This window comes from Acanthopagrus latus, chromosome 2 (assembly GCF_904848185.1).
Source record: "Acanthopagrus latus isolate v.2019 chromosome 2, fAcaLat1.1, whole genome shotgun sequence".
In the NCBI taxonomy this organism is placed as follows: Eukaryota; Metazoa; Chordata; class Actinopteri; order Spariformes; family Sparidae; genus Acanthopagrus; species Acanthopagrus latus.
In genome coordinates, this window is record NC_051040.1 from 30,995,912 (window position 1) to 31,023,574 (window position 27,663).

The window sequence follows — 27,663 nt, forward strand, 5'->3', positions numbered from 1 at the left end:
GGATGCAATGTAAAGCTCTTATTTTGAAGACAAATTCTTTGTCACTATTCACTGCCCAACTTTGTGCTTTATGCACATCACATGTTTACGCCTACCTCAGCGGCAGCTTTTGGAAATGGAGGGATATTATGCCTCGGTTTTAGAAAGACACACCTGGGAATATAGGGGGGTCATCAGTGACTTTGTTACAGGTGTGAATGCAACCACCTGAATATAAACACCAGTAAAACAGGAAGACACCACAGATCACATCAGTGAACATCCAGGGTTTGGACATAGAGATGGTGGCAAAATACAAATACCTTTGGGGTGCAGAGGACATTACTTCACACATTTTATGCAGTGGTCTGCTGGGGAGGTAGGAGCACAGACAGGGACAGGAAGAGACTAAACAAACTGGTTCAGTGGACCACCCCATCCTGGACTGTCTGCTGGACTCCATAGAGGTGGTGGCTGAGAAAAGGATGTCAGCCAAGCTGATGTCAATCAGGGACAGCATCTCCCACCCCCCGCACCAGACTGTGGAAGCCTCAAGCAGCTCTTTCAGCAGCAGACTCAATCAGCAGACCCCTCAATTCCATCAGATACGTGTCCGGTCAGGCTCTGCTCCATCATGGCTCTGCCACAGCAGCAGAGCTGATACGTTTCACTCTAGTCTGTGTGTTTACTTTCACCAGGTCTACTTTGGTGGATGTCGGGGCCTGTATTGTTAGTACTAGTACCCTAAGTTGTTTGTATTAATAGCAGCAACAACAAAATCTGCACATAAAATAACTCTGACTGGCCAATTGATTACCAACTCTGGATTCCGTCAAAAACAGAGTACTGAGACAACTCTGCTCAAAGTAACAAAAGGTGAATTCTCCATTTTACTGTAATAAGATATTTCTACTGCCTTTGACACTATTGATCATGTCGTTTAATTGCCAGATTATCGAACTGGGTTGGCTGGCTATGTACTCAAATTGTTCACTTCATACCTGTCTGAGAGATACTTTAATGTTCATATTACCACATTACAACAACTATGTGTCTTCCTCTGCTTCCCTCTTATTTGGCATCCTGTAAGGGTCAATTTTGGATCCCATCTTGTTCTCCTTATATATGCTACCTCTACGTGATCTGGTTCGCTCTGCCTGTGATACCTCCTACCATGGTTACGCTGATGATACGCAGCCGTACTTCTTATTTAAGACAAATAACCTTATCAATCTTACCACCCTCAATGGCTGTCTAGCCTTTTTTACTAATTGGATGTCACAAAATTGGCTCCATCTCAATCCTCATAAAACCAAGGTCCTTGTGATTGGTCTTGATTGTTTCAGTAAGGAGGTAATTTATTACATCGGGCCTCTAGCCAACAATATCAATAATCAATCAATAATAATAATGTCTACTAAAAATCTTTGAATTCCATTTGACCTTACATTACAAAACTTGTTCATTGCAGCATCTTTCAGTTGAGAAACAAAATCACCAATCAACAGCCAACCAACAGCCAATCACATGGAACATCTACTACACACCTTAACCTTTTCTCGTATAGACTACTTTAACTCCCTTCACAGACAATACTTCGTAACCTGTCTTCCATCTGTCCAAAATGCAGCATATAATGTTAGTCATCCCATTGAACTCTAATAACTAAGTTTTGCTTCATTTCACTGGCCTCCAGTGGAACACGGAATGACTTTCAAAGTTCTATTAATTACATACAAGGTCCTGCATGGCCTGGTACATGCATACATACAGAATTACTAAGCCCTTATTCTAGCAGTCCTACTGTCCAATCACCTTATCTGGGCCTTTTTGTTTTTGTTGTGTTTTTGGCATTTCAAATGCAGAGGTGACCACACATTTATGTAGGTCTGTGTTCTGTATTAATTGTGCCTGCATCATTCTTGTGTTTTTGTATGAACTTGTGTTGGTATGTATGTACAGCATATACCAGTTTTGTACTTTGGGATATGGCTTATGCACGTTATCCTAAATGTGAAGTGTGTTGCTCATGTTCTTATGTAGGTCATATAGAGGCATCAATATCACGTTAAGATTATTTCACAACCAGTTAAAAACAGCTTTTAGTATGTTCAAATATACTGATGTTCTCCAAAACTGAGAAGCGCTAAAGTTGCCACCACTGTGGTGTCATCTGAAACCCTACTTTAGCCGCTACAACTACTCATGGACTGACCAGTGCTCCAAAGTAGATGGTTCTGTCAAGCCCAAGTGGTCGTATGAATGGTGGTCCACGGCGTCGCTCAATGTAGCTGTCATCTAGCGCCAAGCTGCTGAAGTTGCGATCTAACTCCAGGGCCAATGTGTGCCAGCTGCCATCATTGATGCGACGGCCAGAGATGCCCAACATGTCAGGAGTGTCATCATCACCGTCTAGGCCACAGGCCAGCTGGAACCACAGCTTCCCCTCCTCCAACTGCTCACACACAGAATTAAAAACACACATTTAATAAACATTATTAAACCTCTTGTTAGGATCATTTTCATTGAAAAAGAATTCTGTGTTTTCTTTGAATATCAATTAGCAACTATGGCTGTTCATATAAAGTACATAATCAAGACTCTTTTGCAGCTTTGCAAAGATCCTCAGTTGTCTTGTCTCATGTTTCATCATAAAACTGAATGTTGAAAAAAGTGGGGAGAATTATCATAATGGGGCATTTGGACAAAATAAAAATAATGATCATCTCAAATGTTTTGAACGTTAAGAAAAACTGTTTTCTAATAAAAATATTTTCCATATACAGTATTTTCATACATTTTAATATTTCAAATTACACGGTTATACTTATGGGTTTCTTAACTTAGTCTACCTTCAGTCTGCCTGCAGAGAGGAGAGTAACAGCTTTTATGCACTCTGTAATTGAGCAGTAATTAACCCTGAAAATGGTTTGAGCAGAGACCAGCATGTGTGCTTGCATGTGTACCTTTAGCATGATGCAGGGTTCAGTGTGCGTATACATGATGATTCCTTGGCTCTGAAGTGTTCTGATCCTAAGGTTGAGTTTCAGCTCTGTCTGCAGCCGATCAGACAGTCTGTACTTGATGTAACTGTTACCTGAGAAACTCAGAGATGAATGGCCTGCACCCCCACCCAATACATACACAGACATCAAACACACACACACACACACACGCACATGCACGCACACACACACAAACACACAAACACACACACCAATATTTATTTATGGATAGATGATTTTCAAATTATTAGTACTTAATAGTCCAAGTACTTAAAATTCACATTGTAAAAACATTAAAAAAATGCTTTTATATTGAGATGTAGTCATTGCATGTTTTATTTTCTAGAATCAAACATCTTAACACAGACTTGTGATTTATTTCTGCCTGATGGACACAAACCTGCACATTCTCCAAGTTTCCCTGATGGACACTGGCATGCATAGGTCCCTCTGGTGGCCTCAATGGAAACACACTGCATGTCTGCTGGGCACGGATTGCCCTCACACTGTCCTGATAGGACAGTACAGCTGGCATCTGCACACAAACACGCACACATATCACTGTCAATAGAGTAAGAATGAAAAAAACTTGCTATACGGGTCGAGGTGAAGTCTGAACAAGTGAGTCTTTTGAGGAAGATGGCGAGTGACTCTGCTGTCCTGACAGTGATCGGGGGTTCATTCCACCACTGAGGCGCAAAAACAGAGAAGAGCCCTGACTTCACTGAGCAAACTTTGCTTGCTCTCAGCAATAGCGGTTATACCTGACTCTGTTGTCTTATCAATCATGAAAAAAGATCCACGGTGAGGTTTTTCCTCATCTCCTTTAGTCTCTCCTACACAGTGTTGGGAATTGACGGTAGGGCAGTTATTGATAATAATTATTGAAATTAAATCAATAATCAAGACAAACAGCTGCGTTATTGAGAGTTGTTAGTTTAATATACAGAGACAGCGAAGGAATCAGTGGGTAGAGTAGCCAAAAACTGCACTCAAGTACCATTTCTTTATAAAAACAAGTAAGCCTACTCAATCAGAAATAAAGGTGGTGGTCAAAATAGCTACTTAATGTTGAGTAAAAAAAAATGCTAGTGTGTTTTGTTTAATGTGAATCTGACTGGTCAGATTATTTTAACCACAGACAAATTTCTTGATTTCTTTGGGTAAAGGTAAATAGGATGAAGGATCATTAGTGCAAGCTGTCAAATTCATTTTCTTCAGAGGGCAGTGTCAAATATATTCGATGATACACAAACTTGGAAGGTCACGATGCATTCTGTGTGAGAATAGCATGAGTGAAGCTAGTCGAGCTATATTAGACCCCAATCATCTTCTTTTTTATTTTCAAACCTTAGGAGTCATGATGTCATGTGCAGGCTAGACTGAAGTGAAATGAAGCATATTCGTGTGGTTTGTTTTCCATATATTTCCATAGATAAATGAACATCCACTTGCATTCTCTGTTTTAATGTATTTTTTTGCATTTTTTAGATTATATTATAATTTTTTGATTCGAAAACAAATTTTTGTGATCTTAAACATTATTTATTTAGTGTGCACAACTCCCATAAAAAAACATATACTTGCAGTGTCATAACTTTGCTTCATTCATATAGAAAAAACCCAGGACATAACCTGCGCTGTGATAGCCCCCAAAAACAAAAAGACTGATTTTTTTTTAAAACACAATTTTTTATTCTGATATGTGAAGTGAAAGACTTTTTTATGGATGCTAACTCTGATTTCACTCAAAAACTTCCACTAACATGCCATTTAGTATACTAAAATCATGTAAACTCTATAGTATGTCCAAATCCTTAGTATAGAAAATATTATGTGAAATGCATTCTATTTTCAAGTAGGCTAACGCTAGATAATATCTTGACATAAATATCCTATAATGACAAAAACAACAATGTTACAGACAGTGATGGCCAGCCACCAAGCCAGCTCAGGCCTAAGGTTGGTAACACTCAAATGTAAGTGTATAAGTAAGATTTCACTTAAATTTTGTAAATTAATTCATTTTTGGCAGTAGTTACCATTGTTACATTTCTAGACTGGCATGGAGGTTCTAATAATACAGACTGTTTCATAGACTACTGATTACATACAATGTAGCGAATTGCTGTATATTTATGGGGGATTTACAACAGTATCCTCCCTGCTGCCCGTATTTTACTATTATTTTACAGTGAAATTCTTAGTGTATAATAAGTACATAAGTACATATATTGTGTATGTAGTCACTCACCAGTGCATGTGCAGCGTGAGGTCCGGTGGAAGCGTGGTGAGACAAAGCTGACACGTGGGGTGCTATATGTAGCCAGGTTGTGTGAGTCCAGGATGATGCTCTGTTCACACTGTGCCCCGCGGCATTCCAGTCCCGAGCAGTTCTTATCCAGGATGGCTGACACTCGGAGGACTTCCTCGAGCTGCCGCCGTGATGCACTGAGTTTCTGGGTGAGGTATGCTGCCTTGTAGTACCCATCCCCTGCTTTTTCCACGGCAATAAGCATGTCCAACTGTTGGGTCCCACCGACTGGTTGCAGACTGAGCAGGTGGACTGTGTCCTGCTGTTGCGAAGCAGCAGCCTGTTGCAGCACCTTCAACATGCTCTTCAAGTGCAATGCCACAAAGTCTTGTGGAGCCACGCTCTCAAAGCGTACCGTCACCGCCTCATGCAACATCTCTGGTGTTGCCTGCTCCACGTGCACACTTACAGGTACAGGTACAGCAAAGCGGCCATCACTAACGCTGGCATTGAGGGAGTACCTGCCTGCATCCAGCCCTCCAAGGGCGATGATCTTGCCATCACGAGGACTGATCTTGAAGAGACTGCGCTGTGATGGGGGGGCATGGCCAAAGGTCAGTGCATCATAGGGGTCAGCGTCAGTGGCGTGCAGCTGGCCAATCACACCACCAGGAAACTCATCCTCCATAGTGACGATATGAACTTGGAGTGGCAAAGCCACTGGCCGATGGAGGCTCTCCTCAATCACCCTAATAGTAAGGATGGAAGACGAAGAAAGACGAGGCTTCCCTGAATCTGTCACCTGGGAGGAGAAGGGAAAACAGGGATAGAAAAAGAGATCATGATACAAGACAGGAAAAAATACACAAGTGGAGAGGGCAGGGGAGAGACTTGATACCATCTCTAATTGGTGACATCCCTTGATGATCTTTATTTGATCAGGTAGTCCATCTGTAGAGGTGGTACATGAAGAGTTACATTATACTTATTTGAAATAACCCAGTTGTTACAATGCATGTCAGCAAAATTGGTGTCCAACTTGATCCGGACTTACTCTTATGTCATATATAAATGGATACCAAAAATTTATGTGAGTGAGGCAGACACAGTTTTTTGAGTTAGATGCAGCAGCAGCTCTTCATTTACTGCAATAACAAGGACATTATGGGAAACTCCTAGTTCTCATCTAATCTAATAACTCGTTGGTTCATGTGTAGACTTCACAATGTGACATTTTACAGAAACACAGAAGTTTAGTTGAATTGCAGGGATTTTACATGCAGCAGAGCCAGCTAAGGAATGGACACTGTAGTTTGGAAACAACCATAGGGGCACACACTCAACCAGGTGAGCAATACAACAAAACAAAACCTCTCAAAATATAGATTTGAGCAGTGTATTTGCTAATGAATTCAAATTCATATTTGTAAAATGAAGTCTGTGGTAGTCTGTGGTTAAAATGAGAAATAACTTAACCCCATCCTAGAAAAGACAAGAAAAGGAATGTGTAAGGGGAAATTCAAATTGTTGAAGATACCCAGTTGATTGATCTAAAACAGATTGTTGAATTCTCATTATCTTAGGCTGTACATACCCAAGGACAGTGGATTAAGTCCTCCATCTCTTTGTGTGTAGTTGCTTTTACAGCATTGCTTTAGAACCAAATCTGCTCAATTCTGAAAGTATTACTACAAAAAAGCACACTACAAAAGTATTTGTATAGACCTACTGTGAGAGTTTCCATTTGTGCATTATGAGCAAGATATGATTGTTTATGCTAATAGATGTTACTCTGAACTTCTTTTTGTGTATTTATTGTTATTGTTTTTGTAACAAAGAACTGGGTACATGTTAACAATAGTTGGTGGTGCTACACAGAACAGTGCAGGGGTTTTTGATATGCAGCAAACAGGACACAGGACAAAGATAATGGCACAGCGACAGAATAGCACTAGTCAGTTTTTAGACATTAAATCAAGAAAAGGTTGCCAGATTTTAAGAAAGAATTCCTCTTCAGCAGACATAAGGTACCTGATTTTCTCTAAGCATAATACATTTCCCAGCTCTCTCAGCCACATTTCAAATGTATGAGACCTTTTAAGATTTCCAGGATTGTAAGATTAGCTTTCTGGCAAACAGTGTTGAAAGCCTTAGCTTTGCAGCTACTTTTCACACTATCTGGATTGGCCACCCTAAACAATATGTTGAATTGGTCTGGGTTACATGGATGATATAACGCCTTAGTGAAAAACTCAAACAAGGAGCAACAGAATGATTGTAGCTTATGACATGACAAGAATAAGTGAGATAGTGTTCCTTCTTCACTTCGACACTTGATAGACTGGGATGACACATCCGCAAATATCTTCTGCAATCTGGAGGGAGAATAGTGTAGTCTATGTACTAACTTGAGTTGTATCAAATTATGTATTGCATTGATTGAGCTATCATGGATGTTCTTAATACAATTCTCCCACACCTCATCTGAGATTTCCCTATTCAATTCTCTCCCCAGAGCCTCTTTAAATGGGTCTGACATTGTGTTATTCACATTCTGTATGATTCCACAGAGTTTAGCAATAGCCCCATACATATACGGTTTGATTTGAAAAAAAACTATCTAATGCTATGTGCTGAGGTTTGTGTTCATATTGTGGAACACAAGTTCTCACAAAATGTCTCAACTGTAGTTTTCCCAAACTGGAGAGAGAAGGGTATTATTACTTTGAGAAGTTACAGCAGGCATTCCAGCTTCCAGTTTCTCATTTTTTCCATTTCCTACAGTCATCATCCAGTACAGGTTTAAATGCATGGTTGCAGCAAATAGGAGAATCCAAATAAACTTTTTGTGATTTGAGAGAAGTTATTACCTGCTTCCATATCTTTAAAGAATTATAAATTATCGGGTTGCCATTATACAAGTGCTTCTTAATCTTTACTGGGCTATTAATGAGTGCTGGTAGAGTGGTATTGCCTGGTAAACACCCCAACCAAAACAAAAAAATATTGAAAGGTGCAGCCAAATAATAGGATCTAAATTGAGCAGGCCGAAACCTCCCTCGGACCGACTTTTAATAAGATGTTTCTTCGAGATCCTAGGTATTTTGCCAGACCAAATAAATGATGATACAATTGAATCCAGCTGTCTGAAGTGCTTTTGAGGGATGCATACTGGGATTGATTGAAAAATATAAAGGAACCTTGGCAAGACCACCATTTTGATGCTGTTAATACGCCCTACCATTGACACAGGTAAAGTGTTCCAGAACTGTATATTCCTCTCCAACTGATCAATTTTCTCATACCAGTTATGTCGCAGTAGCTGACTCAGCTTCCTTGTGACTATAATACCCAGACTTGTGAACTTATCTGATACAATTCTATTTGGAGTTGTCATGAGGAATGTCATATCTACTAAATTTGACAATGGTATTAATTCACTTTTCCCCCAATTTATCTTGTATCCTGAAAAAAGAGCCACATTTATTTATTAACTGCAGCGGTGGATATATAGAGGCTTTGGGGTCTGAAATAAATAATATAACATCATCAGTGTAGGCCGAGATCTTATGTTATCGTGAACTTCTTGCATGTTTTATTCTAAAAGGAATTAAGTGATTGACATCATTTTTTAAAATCATGTGATGCTAGAGACCACCAACAGCAGCAATGTTAAAGACCAGTATGACTCTACCTGTATCTGAATGACATATTCAGTTGCCAGGTCCCTCCTGAGCACTTGATTGGCCACCAGTGTTCCATCTTTCTCCAGTACAAACTCTCCACCTTCGTTTCCTGACAGGATGTGGAGGTCAAAGGGTGGACCATTGTGGGAGGAGTCCTGATCTGTGATGGACAACTGCAGGATACTGGTGCCAATTGGCTTGTTTTCCTAGAGGTGGAGATACATCATTAGAATGACCTAACTGTCAGTGGATACATTTTGTGGGGTGCTTTATGTTTCAGCAAGATGATGCATTCAAAGTACTGAATAGTAATTAAAATTTTTAGTACCCTGAAAATACATTTGGACAGCCAGATATGTTAGTGTATAGCAATATTATTTGGTAATTCTTCTCTTTTCTTGAATTGGTTTTAGCAAGGGCTCTCTCAAATTCGAGTAAGAACATGAGGACGATTATATTGAGCAAAAATCAATGTGTCACTGGGGACTTTTGTGTAAAAGGTCAGTTCACCCTGAAATGAAAATGCAGTCGTTATCTACTCAGCCTCATGTGTATAGAAGACGGGTAAAATTTTGTAGTCCCCAGAACATTTCTGGAGCTTCATTTGTGTTGAAGAATTCTACTAAACAACTAAGCTGGAAACATTTTTTAAAGCATGAAAAAGCAACAGAAAAAACATAAAATGGCTTCATACAGCTAGTCTGGCATAATCCAAGTCTTCCGAACCCCAGAAAAACTCAAGATGACTTTAAAATACATGGTATACACTAATTTTAAGCAGATATCTTCAGTGTCAAACTCAACCAAACGCACTATCACCCACTGTATCTAAAGAGGGTGCATGAGCTCAGCTGTAAAATAATGTTCTTTCAAATCTGTTTGGGAGATGCCAAGAGAGCCACTTCAGTTTCAACGAGAGTAATGCAACGCTGTTTTGCTTTAAAGATCCAAAAACATTTTGTGACCTACGAAATTTCTCCCAACTTGCCATTGGCATGGATATGAGTAGATAATGACTGAATTTTTATTTGTGTGAATTTACAAACACCTGAAAATCTGTTACTTTAATGGGGTTGACAACAATTAGTAGTATTATACTTAAACTTTACTACTACGCAGACCTACTAAGGCTGCTTATGAATAGGCCCAAGATTTTAGTGTGGCAACACCACAGTTAGAATTATTCCTACCAAACAATGAGTCACTGAATTTTTGTCAGCTTTTTTTTTGTTTTGTTTTTTTAGTAAAATACTGCGTTCTTGTGTTTGTGATAAATGTATTAGCATGTCGATTTACCTGTGTGACAGCAGTGAGATTGGCCGGAGAGAAGATGGGTGGGTTGTCATTGATGTCAGAGATATCTATGTTGACCATCACGGTGGAGGACATGGGTGGGATTCCACTATCTAGAGCTCTGATGGCCAAAGAGTAGCTGGGAACCTTGAAGGCAAGACACAACGGAAAATACAAAAAGTATGAAAAAAACAAAACAAAGAATCGGTCGAATAAATCATCATATATCATGATCATGTGTCTTTGATGTCACCCATAGGTTTCTGAAAAGGTGCATTTTGGCCGTCATGGCACTTAGTGTGGCCAGATAATGAAGATTTGATTAAAGTAAAGTTGTCTCTGTTAGGGCTGAGGTTGTATGTACAGATAGGGAGATGTCATGTTCATTATATCGCACCTTTTAAATCAGCCATGTCCAAACTGTTCCACAAAGGGCCAATGTGGCTGCAAGTTTTCTTTTCAACCGAGCAGCAGCACACCAGACCTGACTCATTTAATCAACTGATCTCAGTCTTCAGAAACTTGATTGGTCAAACTGTGTGCTCTTGACTGGTTGGAACAAAAACCTGCAATAGTTTGGACATGCCTGTTTTAAATAGTGCTAGACAATAACAGAATTATGAATTTACCGTTCAGTCAGTCCTTTCTTGTGGTGAAAATGTAAACTTTATCCTGAAATCTAAATGCATTCTACTGCTCATGACATTTTTTCTGTTTCATTTTATGTTATATAAAAAACATAAATTTCACCTTGTGCTTGGTATGATCTCATAGTTTCTACCATATCACTGTTTAAATGATATTGGTGGTGGACAATACTCCTTCAAACTTCGCTACATTTTTGTTTTAATGTGTTTCATCAATGATGCTTGTTGCTCAAATGCAGTCAAAGTGGATGGACAATGTTTTCTCAGACGTTGCCTTATTAAGGTTTATCATCCATATTATCTGTCCAGAGAATTTACTTGTTTGTCAGTTGTTGCTGTGTACATTTGTTGGAATGTAAATTTAAAAAATGCAATACATAAACTACATGAAGTCATCAGCAACAATAGCATGGAATTTTGTTTGGAGCAGTTGGTTTTAATCAAACAGGCCCCAGAACTGGTTTACCTGAATTCCAGCAGGTCCACACCTCAAACTGGGGACACATTACCCTGGAACATGCGTACACAAACATTCTAGGCAGCTAAAGCCCTCTTTTGCCAACAGCTGATGAAAAGGCAAAAGCCACAGCAACTCAACAGGCTTGTTTTGAATGCACAGACAGTCAAATGTTTAGAGGAATATGCATCTTCACTGATACATACACTAGCAAATAGGTTGATGATTTGGTGATCACAAAGACAAAAAGATTATTCCCCAACCAGAAGTCCTGAAGAATTTAAGTTGTGAGTGGTCTTTCCAGATCCTAAAAAGCTGCTTTTCAAGGATAAACAACTTCTCCCTACACACATTAAACAAGAAACTACTGAGAAATGTGTGGAAGTGTGCTGCCTAGACATACGTCCATATGACTTTGTAGCCGGGAAAGGCTTTGTTGACATAGTGCAACACTTTGTTGATGTTGCTGCTAAATATGGCTAATTTGATCTAAAAGACATTTTACCTCATCCAGCCACTGTATCCAGACATGTTGAGGGGCGAGCACACGCACTGCAGGCATCACTGGCAGCGAAGATAAAGCCCATCATCGAAACATATGGATGTGCCATCACAACAGATATATGGTCCGAGGATTACCATAAAACTTCATTCATATCCGGCACCATCCATTATACAGACAATGACTTCAAGCTCATTTCCAGGGTGTTATTCGCGGCTCCCTTCGAGAGTGGTGTATCCAAAACAGGGGATAATATCAGGAGACTGTTGTTCCTGAAACTCCACGAATTTGGAATTGATATGTCACTTCTATCTGGCCGTGTTGTGTTTGCCACTGACCGTGGAGCCAACATAGTCGCCGCCCTGCGGGGATACACCAGGCTGAACTGCACACCTTGTCAAGTGCGTTTGCACCAGGCGTGTTGGCTGAAACTCCTGAGCTGTCTGAACTGTTGACCAATGCAAAAAATCTGGTGAAATATTTCAAACATTCAGGTCTGTAAAACAGCTTGAAGAAATCCCTCAAGCAATCCATCGAGACCCGATGGAATTCAAATTATGACTTGCTGGATTCAATAGTGCAGCAACATGAGGAGATCTCCACCTTACTGCTGAGCAACAATCAGTATGAAAGAATTGTGCAGATCAATGCGAACACTTAGAAAATAGTAGTTGCGTTCCTTAAGTTATTCAAGGATGCTACTAATGACCTAGAGTCCGACAGCTCCACTCCCAGAGCATCACTATTTCGAATAAGTGAAATACAGTCAAAAAATACAGACGGAGATAAAAGACAATAAATAAAAATCATAGGTGCTATATACATACTATACTAAATGAATAACAGCATGAGCCATTCTATAAATACATATTTATTGATATATAAATCAAATGTTATCCAAAGGCGCAAAGGAAATCATCCAGAAGATGCAGTTTGACCTGGTCCCGGACATAGCAGTGGATGAGCCACCAGCCAAAAAGCAAAGCACACTCACAGACCGATTCGCAGACTGGCAAGATGACTTCAGCGCCAAAGCCTGTCGATGATGAAATGACTGAATAGCTCAGCTCCCAGCTCTCTGTCTCTGATAACCCAGACCCAGACAACATGCTTCAATGGTGGAAGTTCAACAAAGACCGCTTCCCAGCACTCTCAAAGCTGGTGCGTTTCATCTTCAGTATCCCCGCATCCAGTGCGCCTTCAGAGCGGGCCTTTAGTGTCTGTGGGCGCATTTTGGAGGAGAGACGCATGGGATTGGGACCACAGACGGTCAGCAGCGTTCTCTTCCTCCACGGCAATATTATGGCCAAGTGATTCATTTGTTAAATTAATTTGTTTCATTCGTTGACTTTGTTTATTTTATGTTATTTATTAGTGTTATTTGACATACTCAAAGCCTACTCTCATTGTTTTTTTTTGTTAATTAGGTCATAGGCTGATGATGTGTTATTGAGCATATGGCTGCCTACTTTTGAATGTTTTTATTCTTATTATTTTTTCAAACGGAATGCCACATCTGGCCACTAATTTTAAAACTGCTGTTTTTCATGTTGTTCGTGTTGTTTTTGCAAAGCAGTAGATGTGCTGTGTGACGGTGCAAAGTTTTGATTAAACAAAGTGATATTTGAATTTATTGTGTACCGTTGTCTATCTGCTGATTGTGTTCTCATTATTGTTCCTTATTCAGGTCTGTCTTAGAAAAGAGACCTTAACCTCAATCACTGCGTGATTATATAAAGGTAGAAAAATACAAATAAAATACAGAGGAGGAGAATAGAATCTGAAACAGCCTTAATTTCATTTAAACTACATGAAAACAACGAAATAGGAGCGCTATTCCTGACCAGTGCGTCAAAGACACGCAGCCCAGGGAAACGAAACAAACAACCCCATGAGTCTCTTCATTAATAGCCTTTAAAATGACGTGTTTTCTCCTGCAGGACAGGAGAAGACACAAAATTAATGCATCTCTATTATTGTGCGGGCATAAATTCTCAGAGTTTTGCGGGAGTGGGCGGGAGTGTAACACACATGCGGGTGGTAATGGTCAGAAATTCCATTCCATTCTATCTCCCCTTGATTCCACACTATCTTTCCAATCACACATAAAATCCATTACAAAATCAGCTTCTTACCATCTCAAAAACATCTGGGCCTCCCTCTCTGAAACTGTGGCTGAGACCCTCATCCATGCCTTCATCACCTCATGCCTGGACTACTGCAATGGAGTCCTGTCTAGGCTCCCTTCCAAAACCCTGGATAGGCTCCAGTATGTGCAGAACTCTGTTGCCAGGGTCCTCATCTGCACCAAGCCGTGGCAACACATCACCCCCACTCTCATCCGCCTTCACTGGCTCCCAGTTAAATCATGCATCACCTACAAAATTCTCCTCCTGACCTATAAATCTCTCCATTCCCTCGCCCCCCAATATCTGTCTGACCTCCTCCACCCCTATACCCAGTCTCAGACACTGCGCTCATCAGGCACACACTAGCTCTCCATCCCTCACACCAAACTACAAACCTTTGGCGACAGAGCCTTCTGCGTGACAGCCCTGACTCTCTGGAACACACTCCCAGCTGAAATCCGCAAACAGACTTCTCTGGAGACTTTCAAAAGAGACTTAAAAACCCCAGCCAAATTTATTCTTTGTTTTGTTTGTTCCATTTTGTTAAGTGTCCATGCGTACCCTGAAAGGCGCTATAAAAATTAAACGTATTATTATTATTATTATTATTATTATTATTATTATTATTATATGTACACATTCATGTCGCATTAATACATGTTACTAAATTGACTTCCACCCCAGAGTCTCTGTGCTCTCTTATCTTGGATGGTGGTCCTACTGCTGTGGTCCTGCTTGACTTCTATTATTATCATTATCATTATTATACTTTTAGTAGTGTAATAATAATATCTCATTAGTAACATGGTTTTCACTGCAGCTTCCCCCTCTCTCCCCCAGAAGTGAGTGACCCAGCTGTCTATATATAGTTGGAATGGAGACAAGTCAGAACGTGATCGGCGCATGTTAAAGTATTACGAAATCATAATCAAGGAGTGATCAGCCAGTGGATGGAGGGATGCTGAAAAATTGTCAGGATAAGGGCACAAGACCAAGCTATTATCGGAAGCAAGAGTGTATAAGACCAGAGGAGCACGGACTAAAATCCGTTCGTCCACTCGCTCCAGCCTTGAGACAACACCTGAGACAGATTACGTGAAGAGCCTGGACGTCGCAAAAAGGATTACAAGAAATCTTCAGCAGCAAGAAACCAAGGGAATAAGAGCAGAAATGGATTAACCATTTTTCCAACAAGCTGTGGATTCTAAATTGGAGCAAAACGGATTAACCATTTTTACCAACAAGCTGTGGATTATAATTTAGCATTGGAATACTTTTGTTCACTCTGCTGGGAGGGAGTCTCAACTTCGAGGGATTTTCAAGACCTTCAGCCGGGGGTGGTGATTTACCTCAAGATTGGGAGCTTTCAGCAGGAAGGGAGAGACAAGCCATGGATCGACCAACCCCTCTTCGTCTCGGATCAAATCAAGTGATTTAACCGACCTCAGCTCTTAACTTCTCTATTATCTATTATGATCTATTATTTACCAGGTTTAGACTTTAGAAATATTTCTGGATAATGATTGACTGTAATTGACATGAGTATTAAGCTGTATGCTTTGCCCTTGCTAAAGCAATAAAACAAACATAATATAGTTAAAGTTAAAGTAGTGGACACTGATTTTGTATCTCTTTGATGGAAGTAAAGGTCAGGGGATAAGTGTGCATAATATCTTAAGGGTTCTTATAGGTTACATAGGTTACTCTAGCCAACCAAATTGAAACATTCCCTTAGGGTCTACAAAAAGCCCTTAAAATCCAACCTAGCACCATACCAACACGGGCGTGTCTGGTGGCTGTATCTGACTCGAGGGCTATTCATGTCAGGTGCCAGGAAGCAGGGTAGACGCTTGGATTCAGGTAGTTAGAAGCTAGGCGAGTCTCCTTCTTACCAGCTAAAAATCCCTATCTAAATTCTCACTTTTTAGCAGCCTTTTTGTAGGTTTAGGGATGTAACCCTTTATCACGGAGAGCTGGTCGAGTACCTCCTGGACAGGGGTAAAGCTGGAGATCTAACACAGCTTACTGTCCACGTTGAGAAAGCAAGGGCACCTATTGCCTGTGGACTGGCGGACACTCCTTGCTACACCAAGACAAAAAATGTGGGGGGCACTACAAGTATTACAGCTTAGAAAAGGGAATCTGTCGTTACTTAAGTCTGATGGATAGTAATGATGTGCAGTTGTGAGAGATGTATAATCAGAGCTACTCGTGTGGAGGGAAGAATGGTATTCAGTGAGCAGGAATACCATCGAAAAGATGACTGTTTCTCTAGAGTGGAGTACAGGAACCACCAAACTGATGTCAGCCCCTTCATTGCTGCAGGAATTCCTTGTATCTGTTCATTTGTGTTCGATTACATGCATATGGTCTGCTTGGGAGTAGTTACTTGACTCATGACCCAAAAATCTTTTATCTGTGAGGCAAAAGAATGCAGGATGCAATTTCTCAAAAACTAATAGAGAGGAAGGATGCCTAGTGAATTTGCTCTGCAACGACGTGGTCTACATGAAATGGATAGGTGGAAAGCCACTGAACTTTGTCAGTTTCTGCTATACACAGGACCCGTGGTATTAAAAACTGTTGTGTCCCCTGAAAGGTACAAGCATCTCTTGTCCTTAACAGCAGCCATGTCGATACTGCTAGAGTCAGATGATAGGATTCGAAATGCCTATCTCCAATATGCTCATGAACTCATCAAACACTTTGTCCCCAGCTGTGCTGTCCTGTATGGCAAGACATTTCCTGTATACAATGTACATGGACTAAATCATCTCCATGAAGATGCCAGCCACTTCAACTGCTCCTTAAATGGCATTTCCTGTTTTCCATTTAAAAACCACTTGCAACAAATCGAAAAACATATGAGGAGTGGGAGAAATCCTCTGACCATTCAGAAGTGAACATGAGCAAAATGCACAGATTTGCTTTTGTTCACCAATGCAGATGGTACCTTGGCTTGTCAAACCCTGCACCAGCGTCACACCTCACCATCATTTCACCAACCATGTAGCTCTGGACTTGTAAATATAGTCTGCTTAGGAAATGGTCAGGTCAGGATGAAAAATGGGCTGCTGCGTGAAAAGGATCTGTCTGCAAGGTTGCCAACCTCCCACAAGAATCTGGTGGTGCTGTGCTTATACCTCTTCGCCATGGTCTGGAACACAAATATTAAAGGTTCAATTTTTAAAGCTTAAAGCTATATCCCATCCATCTGTTAGTTTCATCCTCTGATAATCCCCCACCTGCATGTCCTTTCTCACTGCAACCTGCTCTGGCCTCTCTCCTCTTGTCAAAACATCTTTTTTGTAACCCTCATCCCCCCTCCACACATATCCAAACGCTCTCAACCTCAACTCTATTGCTTTATCCACTAACTTAACTGGGTGCAATTTACATTTAGAATTGGGAATATATATGCATATTAATTTCTGATATTTCCAATTCAGTTCATATAAAATGTCTGCTACAGTGGTTCTCAAAATGGCTTCCAGAGCCCCTAGGTTTGAAATTTAGGTAATACAGGTCTGTAACTGTGTTTCATCAAATATTAAAAAATGTAAAAGTTTGAGAACCATTGGTCTACTCAATGCTTAGGCTAAATAAAGACGTGTAACTTAAATCAACATGCATATGTTGTCCTTTTCAGGTCATGTGTGCGAGGGCAGTTTGGAAGCAGGGTGAAATCGAGGAGGAGGGTGTAGTTCCAGAGAACTGGATCGGTAGGACAAAAAGAATTGTTAGATGGCCACAAATGAGCACCACCAAAACAGAAAAGGCTATAAAGGAGAAATCAAACCCCTGGGACGACTGGATGACATTCCCAATAATAAAGACAAAAATGACATCAGGCAAGTACTGTTTTGATGAAAAGAAAATGACTTATATGTCCAAGTCTAAATATACTTGAAAGTTTGAAGGTTGAAATGTTTTAAATGTTTAATTGTCTTACTTCTAGCTGTCCGGAGAGAATGTCAGAACTACAACATGACCAGTCAGGCAGAGCAGGATGATGATGATGAGGAGAGGGAGGAGGTTGTGATGACATTGAGGAACCACACCAAAAAAGCAATTCCAGAGGGTTTTGTAAGAAATGGTATGTTTTCTCATTCTCAAGTAATTGATACATTAATATAAAATCTGTTTACAGAAATGTGGCCTCTAATTTCACATATCAATGTTTCTAACCATTTTTTGCAGTGTTAACAGATTCAGATGAGGAAGAGTGTCAGGGGTAATATTTTTCTACAATGAATTTGAAATTCCAGTTTCAAAACTCTTAAATTTGATAAAAAATGTTGGAGATGAGCATGCTTATTTTTTTTGTTCTACTAACTTCTAGGTATCGAGCTGCCCAACTACACTGCTCCACCGAAAAAGCTGCAGCCCATTCAGGGCACAGCTATTCTAGTCGATGTTTGTGAGTACTGATGACAACTTATGAAACATGTTAATGTGTTGTATTGACAACATGATAGTTACTAACTGATTTGGATGTATTTCAGCCTCTAGAGATGAAGACATGTCCGTACAAGCGGAGCGTGGGGACAGCTCCCATGGAAGGGAAATGCCCACTCTTCAAGAATATTTACTTCTCCCTTTGCAATATTGACTATACACATATTCTTTACACACAAGACAGTAGTTATAGGCTCAATCACATGTTTCAGCCTTGCCTGGTCTGGTGGAGTGTGCCAGTGGATCTGGGGGAAGGGAAACGTCAACACCAGATAAATATTTATCAGAAGTAACGCTCTTTAAGTAACCCTTTTTTTTTTTTTTTTTTTACGTTTCAATGATTTTCCATCTCTGAACATTCTTTGTCTTTTTTAGGCTCTCACTGTGATGGAAATTTTGTACTTAAAACAGAGATGTGAACTGAAGTCTTACACAGGAATGTTCAATGTAGCTGTTTAACATGACCTGTAACTTGTTTTAGTCCGTTTTATTACCTATGTCTGGTATTGAGTGACCACTGGAGCTTATCACTTCCTTCTCTGTGAAGTATCCCTTTAAGTGCAGGTCATAAATTAGGAACTATTGTAGTGAAAAACACATCCACAGAGAGGGATAAATACCATGCTTTTCTCTTCACATATTGAGTCTTCACTTTGTAACAGACCTGCCTGTTGCTCTGTGAATGCTCCTCTTGTACAAGATCAAAACCTCGTTTGAACCTTGAGCTGATTCCGATCTCCTTCCTCCAGTTCTAAATTATCGCAGAATTATTTTAACACTCACCTGTCGACACCCAGTAAGTGTTCATCTCATCACTTTGCTATTTTATCAGGCCATGTGCAATTTAAGGACATTCATTGTGTTTTTCAGGGTCTCGACATGCAGCCAAAGGTCATGTCATTGTTGGCCATCGCAGGTAAAGAAACAAGATAGGGCATGACATGGTATATTGTGTCAGTTACAAAATTGCAGAATGATTAAAATTTGAATGGGACTACATCCAGTAATGGATCCAGCAACCAATGCAACAATGGCTCCCAATACAAGTCCAGGTCCAAGTCCCAGCACAGACACGCCTCCAGACATTGCCTCAGATCTGGCAGCAACAGTGATGACTCCAGATATTGCCTCAGATCTGGCAGCAACAGTGATGACTCCAGATATTGCCACAGATCTGGCAGCAACAGTGATGTCACAAGACATCGCCACAGCAACAGTGATGTGACAAAACATCGCCACAGATCCAGCAGCAACAAAGACGCCTCTAAACATCGCCACAGATCTGGCAGCAACAGAGACGCCTCTAAACGTTGCCACAGATCCGGCAGCAACAGAGACGCCTCTAAATGTCGCCACAAATCCGGCAGCAACAGAGATGTCTTCAGGTCCAGGTCCAGATGTGATCGCACCAGCCCCCCATTACACACCAAGGCCTAGTGAGTTGTCTTAAGACCGCAATTTTTATCAAAACACTTCAGTCAGTAGCATTGATGTTCGTTACAATTCGTTACAATATTACAGATTTATTATTTCTCTTCTAACGTAGCACAAATCTGTTGACAGTTTTGTCATTTGGTTATTTCTAAAACATACCTTGTGGTGCAGATTCACAGACTGAGAGTGGAAGGTGAACCTTCCCATTGCCATGGGATGGTAAGTGACATGCAAAAATGACTTAGAAAAGACATTGTTTGGACGTCTCTCTGCACAGTGGGCGTATCCCTCCCTTTTCCCACTGATAATAGGTGACAGGTCTCCCCCCGATCAGTAAACCTTTATTATTAAAAATTGGAGACTGCAGGTGCCATCTGCAAGATATTTCACAAAACCTTTCCACTGAGCACCAAACCTGGATCAGATAGGTCACAATAGGGCTGCAACGTAATTGACTCTGCCTTATAGATCTATTTGCAAATAAACTGACTGCCAAAGACCACAGGTACACCATTCTTTCTTCCATTGTATGCCAAGAACCTGTCGTCTGAGAGTCAAACCATGTGACAAGAGGTCTAAGATTGAAGGACTAGAGGTAAAGTTTAAAGTTGGGCACTGCTAATCCCCCATCTAATCTCCTGCGCTTGACAGTGGCAGATCTAAGGCAGGGTCTCTTCCCATTCCACATGAATTTTAAAACAGCCGCATGAAGCTTACCCCAGTATCCAGCAGGGGGAGAGAGGGGGACCATGGAACTGACAAAATTTATTCTGGGAACCACATTCATTTTGACAATAGAGATACATGCCTGGAGTGAGTTGGGCAGGCTGGCCCATCTTTCTAAATCACCCAAGACTTTGTTCAGTATCTCAGTATAATTGTGCTTCACAATAAGATGTAGAGAGGAAAATATGTCAATGCCCATGTATTTAAAATGTGTAACCAAGGGACTATTGGAAGGCAAAGCAGAGGTCTTGGCTGCTTCATTCAAAGGCAGCAAAGCTGATTTAACCAATTGATTTGGAATGCTGATAGCGCACCAAACTCATCCAACATTGATAAAAGGTGGGGGACAAACTGCAATAAGTCTCACAGAAAGACTAAAATGTCTTCAGCGTAAAGTGCCAGGTGGTGGTGTGTGTTATGAACAGTTATGGGTTTAATAACCAACAATAACCAGATAATTTGTACCAAGGGTTCAAGCGACAGAGCAAACAGTGTCGGGCTCAAGGGGCAACCTTGGCGAGATGATAGATAGATACAGGGAACAGAGTGGAACAAATGTTCCCTGTAAGAACCATTGCAGAGGGGTTTGAATATAACAACTGTATCATTTTTATAAAGCCTTCTCCAAAGCCCATCGCCCGCAAAACCAACCACAACCACAAAAAAGACCACTCAAGGTGGTCAAACGCCTCCATTGTGTCCAGGGATAAAACAGCTGCCAGAGTTTTGACGTCTGTTGCTGCATCAGTTACATGCAGCAATTGGCAGACATTGTCAGAGGCCAGACGCAGTTTTATTAAGCCAGTCTGGTCACAGTGAACTAGTGAAGATACATGAGGTTGCAGGCAGCGGGAGATTGCCTTGGCATATAACATCAGCGTTCAACAGACTATAAAACAGGGGCCTATAATTACCACATTCTGTTGGGTTTTTATCTTTCTTCAGTAGTAAGGTTATTACAGCTATAGTGACATCCCTAGAGAAAACACCTTTCTGTATTGAAAACTGGATCATATTGAGAAGCAACGGGCCAAGGAAGTCCCAAAAGGCTGTGTAAAATTCTGGTGGTAAGCTGTTGAGCCCGGGTGATTTGCCCCTTTGCATACTGAGCACAGCCTTTTTAAGTTCTCAAAGAGAAATCGGTTTTGCTAAGTCATTAGCTATGCTTAGCTAAGCGCTGTTGAGCATCGCTGAGCAAAGCACACCTTTATGATCTGCGAGGACTACGGGAAGAAGAGATATATTGTGAATATTTTGAAAGAGTTTAGGGGATGCAAATATGTAGTCGATTCTTGAGCAAGATTGGTGTCGAGCAGAGAAAAAGTCATAGTCACTGATTGATGGATTCGTCGAACATCACAAATCTGTGAGCCCCAGGCTGTTAGCCCAAGCCTGTAAAGCTGCAGACACCAGTTTCTGATCGCTTGTCTCAGATTTACCTGTCCAGATTAGCTAGTCTCCAAACCGCGTTAAAGTCTCCCCCCGCCAGTGGCGGTTCTACTCGGGGGCCTGCAGGGGCCAGTGCCCCTGTAAATATGTCCCTGGCCCTCGCTGTGGCCCCCTCTGAGCTGACTTAATAATAAAATGTTAAAAAATTAATTAAGTTATTACAATTTTATGCGCTAGCGGCAAAAGTGGAACTAATGTGACTCAGCGTTCTACACGGAGTAATTAGAGCGACGCACCCAAACACTGCGTTGCCGGGTGCGGGATGAGAAAGAGAAAGGCAGTAACAAGTTTTGAAGAGAAGGAACTACAAATGTGTTGGTGCAAGAGGCGAAGGTAAGCTAAATGATTTAATCTCATAGAGTGATTTGTTGCACGTAACCATGTTACTGTTGCTCCTCACTCCGATAAGAAAATCAAGTTTGTAAATGTCTTTTCTCACTATACTTAAATATCAAGGCAAACTCACCAAAGCAGAAGCTAGTATGCAAATGTCAGTACCCTAGCTAATTCTACACAATGTTGTGACGTTAACCAAGTTGCAAAAAACCCTATTGCATTTCAGTAATTAATATGTTTACTGAGTAAAGTAATCAATAGTATCAACCTGTGTTAAGTAGGGAGGGATGTTACTTGTGGATATAGATGTATGCCTCTACGTTGTGTTTCTACTTCTAGTAGTTATCATGAAATGAGGAAGCAACATTGCGGGCTTTTTTTGCCCCAGTCAATAAAAAAGTGAGAGAAAAATATCAAGGTATTGAGAGAGCTAAGGAGCTAGAAGAGGGAGAGCCGGAGGAGTTGGTGGAGGTTGGAGAGAAGGCAGGTAATGAAAATGAGGGTACTGACACAGAGAGGGACACTCCAGAGGGTGAGGATGAAGAAGAGGGTGAGGAGAAAAAAAACATACAGGAACAGCCAGAAGGGCAAGTGGATCAATGTGGATCAAGTAATGCACCATTAGGTTTGTGATGTAGAAAAGGTGTTCTTGTTCAGGCTATTTGCAAAGCAGTGTCATTACAACTAATAGGAAAGTATGTCCATAAAATGGTGCTTTCTGCCATAAATTCTTTTTTGCGTCATTGATATGTGATTATTATGTTAAAAAATAAACAAATACTTGGCCTATGTTTTAAAATAAATGCATGCAACTGTAAATAAATGTTGTTTATAGTTGTGCCCCATATTTACTGTGCATCTTTCCACAGATATCAGCAAGTCCAAGAACGATGTAGCAGGACAGCCGAAGTTGAACATACCCCCAACCACTTTGATGGGGGCAGGAGATGGAGCTTTGGGCCAAACTTGTATGAGGGGGTCAGGGGTCCATGCCCACCATTGTCCTACTGTATTTAATTTCTGATTTTTAATGGCCCTACCTCATTGTTTCAATCAGTTCACTCAACATGTACAAAATAATCTTTTGTCTAATTTTAATGTAATGAAAAATTAAAGTATTTAATGTTTAAATATCATTTGTTTCCATCTTTTAATGTGCCCCTGTGGCACTGTTTTTTTACTGTCGTAAAAAAACTATCAAAACAGTTTGGTGCATACACCGATATGAAGGCTATTTTCCTGTTATTAATTTCTGTCTTAACAATTGTCAGCCTGCCTTCTGCATCAAACCATGTGTCCTGAATTTTAATTCTAAAGCTACACCTGGCTACAATAGCCACAGCCTTGGTCTTTGAACCAGATGTGGAGGAAGCTATCACATGATAATGTTTATCCGCAAGACGTCTAATATCAGCAGCCAAGAGATGCGTCTCTTGTACTAATGCAACATTAATTCTCATCCTGTATAATAAACCTAGAGTGCTAATCCTTTTGTGGGGGCTATTGAAACCACTTGCATTCCAGCTCAAAATATTAAGTTCAGGCATAATTTAGGGTGTTGGCCTCTATAGTTAATGCTGACAGAGACATGAAGACAGAACCTGCGGCGATCTGAAAAAACTGACCCAGACAGACACGTATACAATTTAATCCAATCGAGCCCCTCTCCCTCCATACAAAAAGAAAGTAAACACAAAATCCACAATGTGAGCTGCTCCACATTAAAACAAATAGAAAGAAGAAGAAAAAAGAAGACAACAAAAATGAAAAACAATTAAAAATTAAACATTTTAAAAATGTATGTTTAAACACACCCCCACCCAACCCAGCCCCCCAAGAGAGCAAAAACATGCCCTTACTATTAACCCTGCAAAAACCATGCAGTAAGGGTCTAAGAATAAACTATTTGTCATTTATACTATGTCAGAGATATACAACACAAAGCATGGTATAACTGTGATTTCAAGTGTGAGTCTACCCCACAGTGTGAGGAAAGCTCTTAGCATGTAAAAACAGAAATGCTCATCACCTAATTCTAGGAAGATACCCAGACCTGAGACTAAACAGTCAAAAAAGGCAGTAAAGTGTTAAGTACATGTTACCTTGTTTCAGCATTCATTATAACGTCCACAACTCTAGCAGGCACTTAAAGTCAGGAACAATAATTGAGTGTGGAAGAGAAAGGAAAGATCATCCACTGTAATCCGTTGTGGCATGCCTCATACAGGAAAAGCTGCTGAATGCCAGGTGTGAAGATAGTCCGTGGTGACTTCAAGGGTGAAAGAGAAAATGACATCTTAATCAGTCCATGGACTAACTTACTCCAGGAAGATTATAAGTTGACATGATAGATAGATACATGTCCATCCATTAGCTGTAGTTTTGCATCAGGGGTACAATCAGGGGCTGTTATGGGTCCTCCGCCACCGCCTCTGAGGTGTTGGCCCGGGTGTGCCGGCTGACCACCTCGCCAGCCAGAACCCACAGGGACCTCTCCTACATTGTCATCAGTCAGGAGTTGAGGAAATCCTCTGCTTCTCTGGGGTTGTTGCAGACACGATAGTCCACCCCATCTTTGACTTTCAGGGTCGCCGGGTAAAGGAGAAAAAATTCAACTCCTCTTTCTCGCGCGGTGTCCATCGCCTGGGTGAAAGCCTGTCAGTGCTTGACTGTGTGGTTACTATAATCAGAGGCAAATCTCACTCTCTTGCCATCATTGGTGACCGGATCCTTCTTCGCAGCTTGGACAATAGCCTGCCACATCATGTAGCAGAGGACGTTGAAGATGAGAGTGCAGGGCCAGTCTCGGGCAGGTCGTCCATTGTAGATCCATTATCTCTGGCTGGTCAGACTGGAGAGACAGGAACCACGCTGGCAGTGCGCTGTTTAGATATTGCACACTGTTCGACCCCTTGACCCCCTCTTTCAAGCTGATGATACGAACACTGCAGCGCCTATTCCTGTCCTCCATCTGCCCTTAAGTTTTCTTTGACAGTGCTCTTCAGAGCCGAAATATCTGCTTTCACCACACCAATACTTGCTGAGAGTGAGGCCAGATCAGACTTAATCGCATTCAATTTAGCCTCTGTGCCTTTACCCATTTCGCAAAGTTGGGCGAACTGAGGCTCTAGACATTCACGTTGTCTCTCCATTAGCATGTCTACAATAGCATCCAGTTCAGTAGCACAAGTTCCTTTGTTCGACTTCGCGGAGGCTCCACCTGCACTGTTCTTTTTCCCAGATTCATTAATTTTTGTTATTAAAAGCACCACAAATATCAGCATAAAATTACACTTGAAGGGATAAACTAGTTAAAAACTGAGAGATTAGGGGAAGCGCAAAAAGCCTAAGCTGCCATCTTGTCCAGCCAGTCACATGACTCCAATTTGGAACATTTCATGAGCTGACTTTTATTGTGCATTGGCGCTATACAAATAAAAATTGGTTGACTGAGAGATGAGATGAGACTTAAACTGTCAGTTGTATTATCTGTCAACAGTAGGATGCTAAAGCTAGTCTAAAGGGCTAGTCAGCTGCTCCAGGATATCTCTCTGATGTAATGACAATTGCAGCCATCCAGATTTTGAATCCTAAATATCTAACGTGTTTATTGTAGAATGATCGAGCATTGAATTTATGGTGTAACTCAGCTTTATTTACAGCCCATCCACATATACACATTGCCGTAAAGTGTCACACTGTAACATACTTAACTAGAATAGTGCCACCTACATGCATATGTGGCATTTATTATTTATTGGCGCAAATGGGTCTGGATCAGTTTGGGAGGTTAAGACTGGATCTATACACCATTCACAATACCAGATAATCTGGGCTAAACCTTCGGAAGATCTCCGCCCAGAATTCTCCTCAAGTTGTCAGAGGGGCGATTAATGGTTAAATACACAAATACACACAAGTATTAATGCATAGGCACATTAGCATTGCACACACACTGACTGACTGACTGACACAGAGGGAAAGCTGCTGCTCATTGTATGATCACGCCAAACACACTTTTCAACAGCCAAAAGCTTAGATCCTCCACACGCCCATGCACTCTTTTTCTGAGCACATTGACAGCTCATCAACTGCATTCATGAATACTTCAAGAAGGGAATATGAACATTTCTGAAGTTCTCAAGCACCATCAAGTTAGGGGAGGGCGGAGAAATGCAGGGCCTTGCCTTCCATCTTTTTTCCTGCTTCAGATTGATGTGCTCATAATCAGAGTTGCTCTCTGTGTTGTTCCCATCATCAGGTGTGATGAGCAGCCATCTGGTCATGCATCCATCTTGTAGCAGACCAGCACACAGTGAGCCTGCCAGCGGCTAAAAGGCTCCTTCTTTCCATCAAAGATGGACAACCATAAGAGCTCACAGATACAGGTATCTACTCAGAGAAGAAACATTACAGCAGTTCATATGCCTGCATGGAAATGCTCAACAGCAATTTCACTATGATTGTATGTTATAATTATACTAAACTTGATTGATACAGTTACATATGATACAGACTAATTAATAGCCCAACAGTTCCGCTCCTTTCCCAAATCCTCCTCCATCTCCGAATGTTTGGCAGACATCTCCGCTTGGACAGTTGTGCATCATCTCAAATTCAACCTTAGTCAAACTTAACTCCTCTTCACCCCAGGGAAAGACTGCCCTCGCATGGACCTGTCAGTCACTGTCATTGACGGTGAGGAACCTGGTCGTAATCCTCCACAACAGGCTGTCCTGTGCCCCCCACCTCATTGCTGTGGCCTGATCCTGCAGATTTTCCCTCTACAACATCCACAGGATTTGGTCATTCCTCACAAAAGACGCAATGCAACTCCCAGTCCAATCATGGTCGTCTCCTGCCTGGACTACTGCAACTTCCTCAACTTCCGCTCCTTGTCTACAATCTACCCAAATTCTCCCATGTGACCCCCCCTCCTCGATGACCTCCACTGGCTTCCTGTTGCGGCCCACATCTGGTTCAAGACGATGGTACTGGTGTCACAAGGCTGTCAACAGAACTGCACCCATCTACCTCCAAAGACTGGTCAGACCACACGCCCCAGCGAGAGCACTTCACTCATCTACATCTGCTAGCCGGCTGGTACCACTTCCCCACCCTCTGTCACTTAAAACAAAGTAAGAGGCTATTCTTTTTGCTGCACTTTTGAACAGGTAGGTTATAAGAGCTTATCTTCCTGCAAATATTTCATGAAAAATTATTACGTTACTTTAGGTTCTGATGGTTCATAGTCCAGGTTGATAAAATATACAAATTCTAACAACTAATAGGCTATGAAATTATTATT

The 27,663-nt window shown here is 41.1% G+C and overlaps 1 protein-coding gene across 8 annotated transcripts in view; it reads right to left on the bottom strand.

The window, feature by feature from the left end:
- The window catches only part of fat3a (FAT atypical cadherin 3a), a 226,858-nt gene that overhangs the window by 44,028 nt on the left and 155,167 nt on the right, over positions 1 to 27,663 (bottom strand). For all 8 annotated transcript variants that reach the window (XM_037119880.1, XM_037119863.1, XM_037119854.1 and 5 more), the window contains 6 exons: positions 10,221 to 10,364; positions 8,933 to 9,130; positions 5,239 to 6,040; positions 3,385 to 3,519; positions 2,946 to 3,100; positions 2,195 to 2,434 (listed from right to left, as the gene is read on the bottom strand). In XM_037119880.1, coding sequence (XP_036975775.1) covers positions 2,195 to 2,434; positions 2,946 to 3,100; positions 3,385 to 3,519; positions 5,239 to 6,040; positions 8,933 to 9,130; positions 10,221 to 10,364 — 1,674 coding nt within the window. The remainder of the gene's footprint in view (positions 1 to 2,194; positions 2,435 to 2,945; positions 3,101 to 3,384; positions 3,520 to 5,238; positions 6,041 to 8,932; positions 9,131 to 10,220; positions 10,365 to 27,663) is intronic.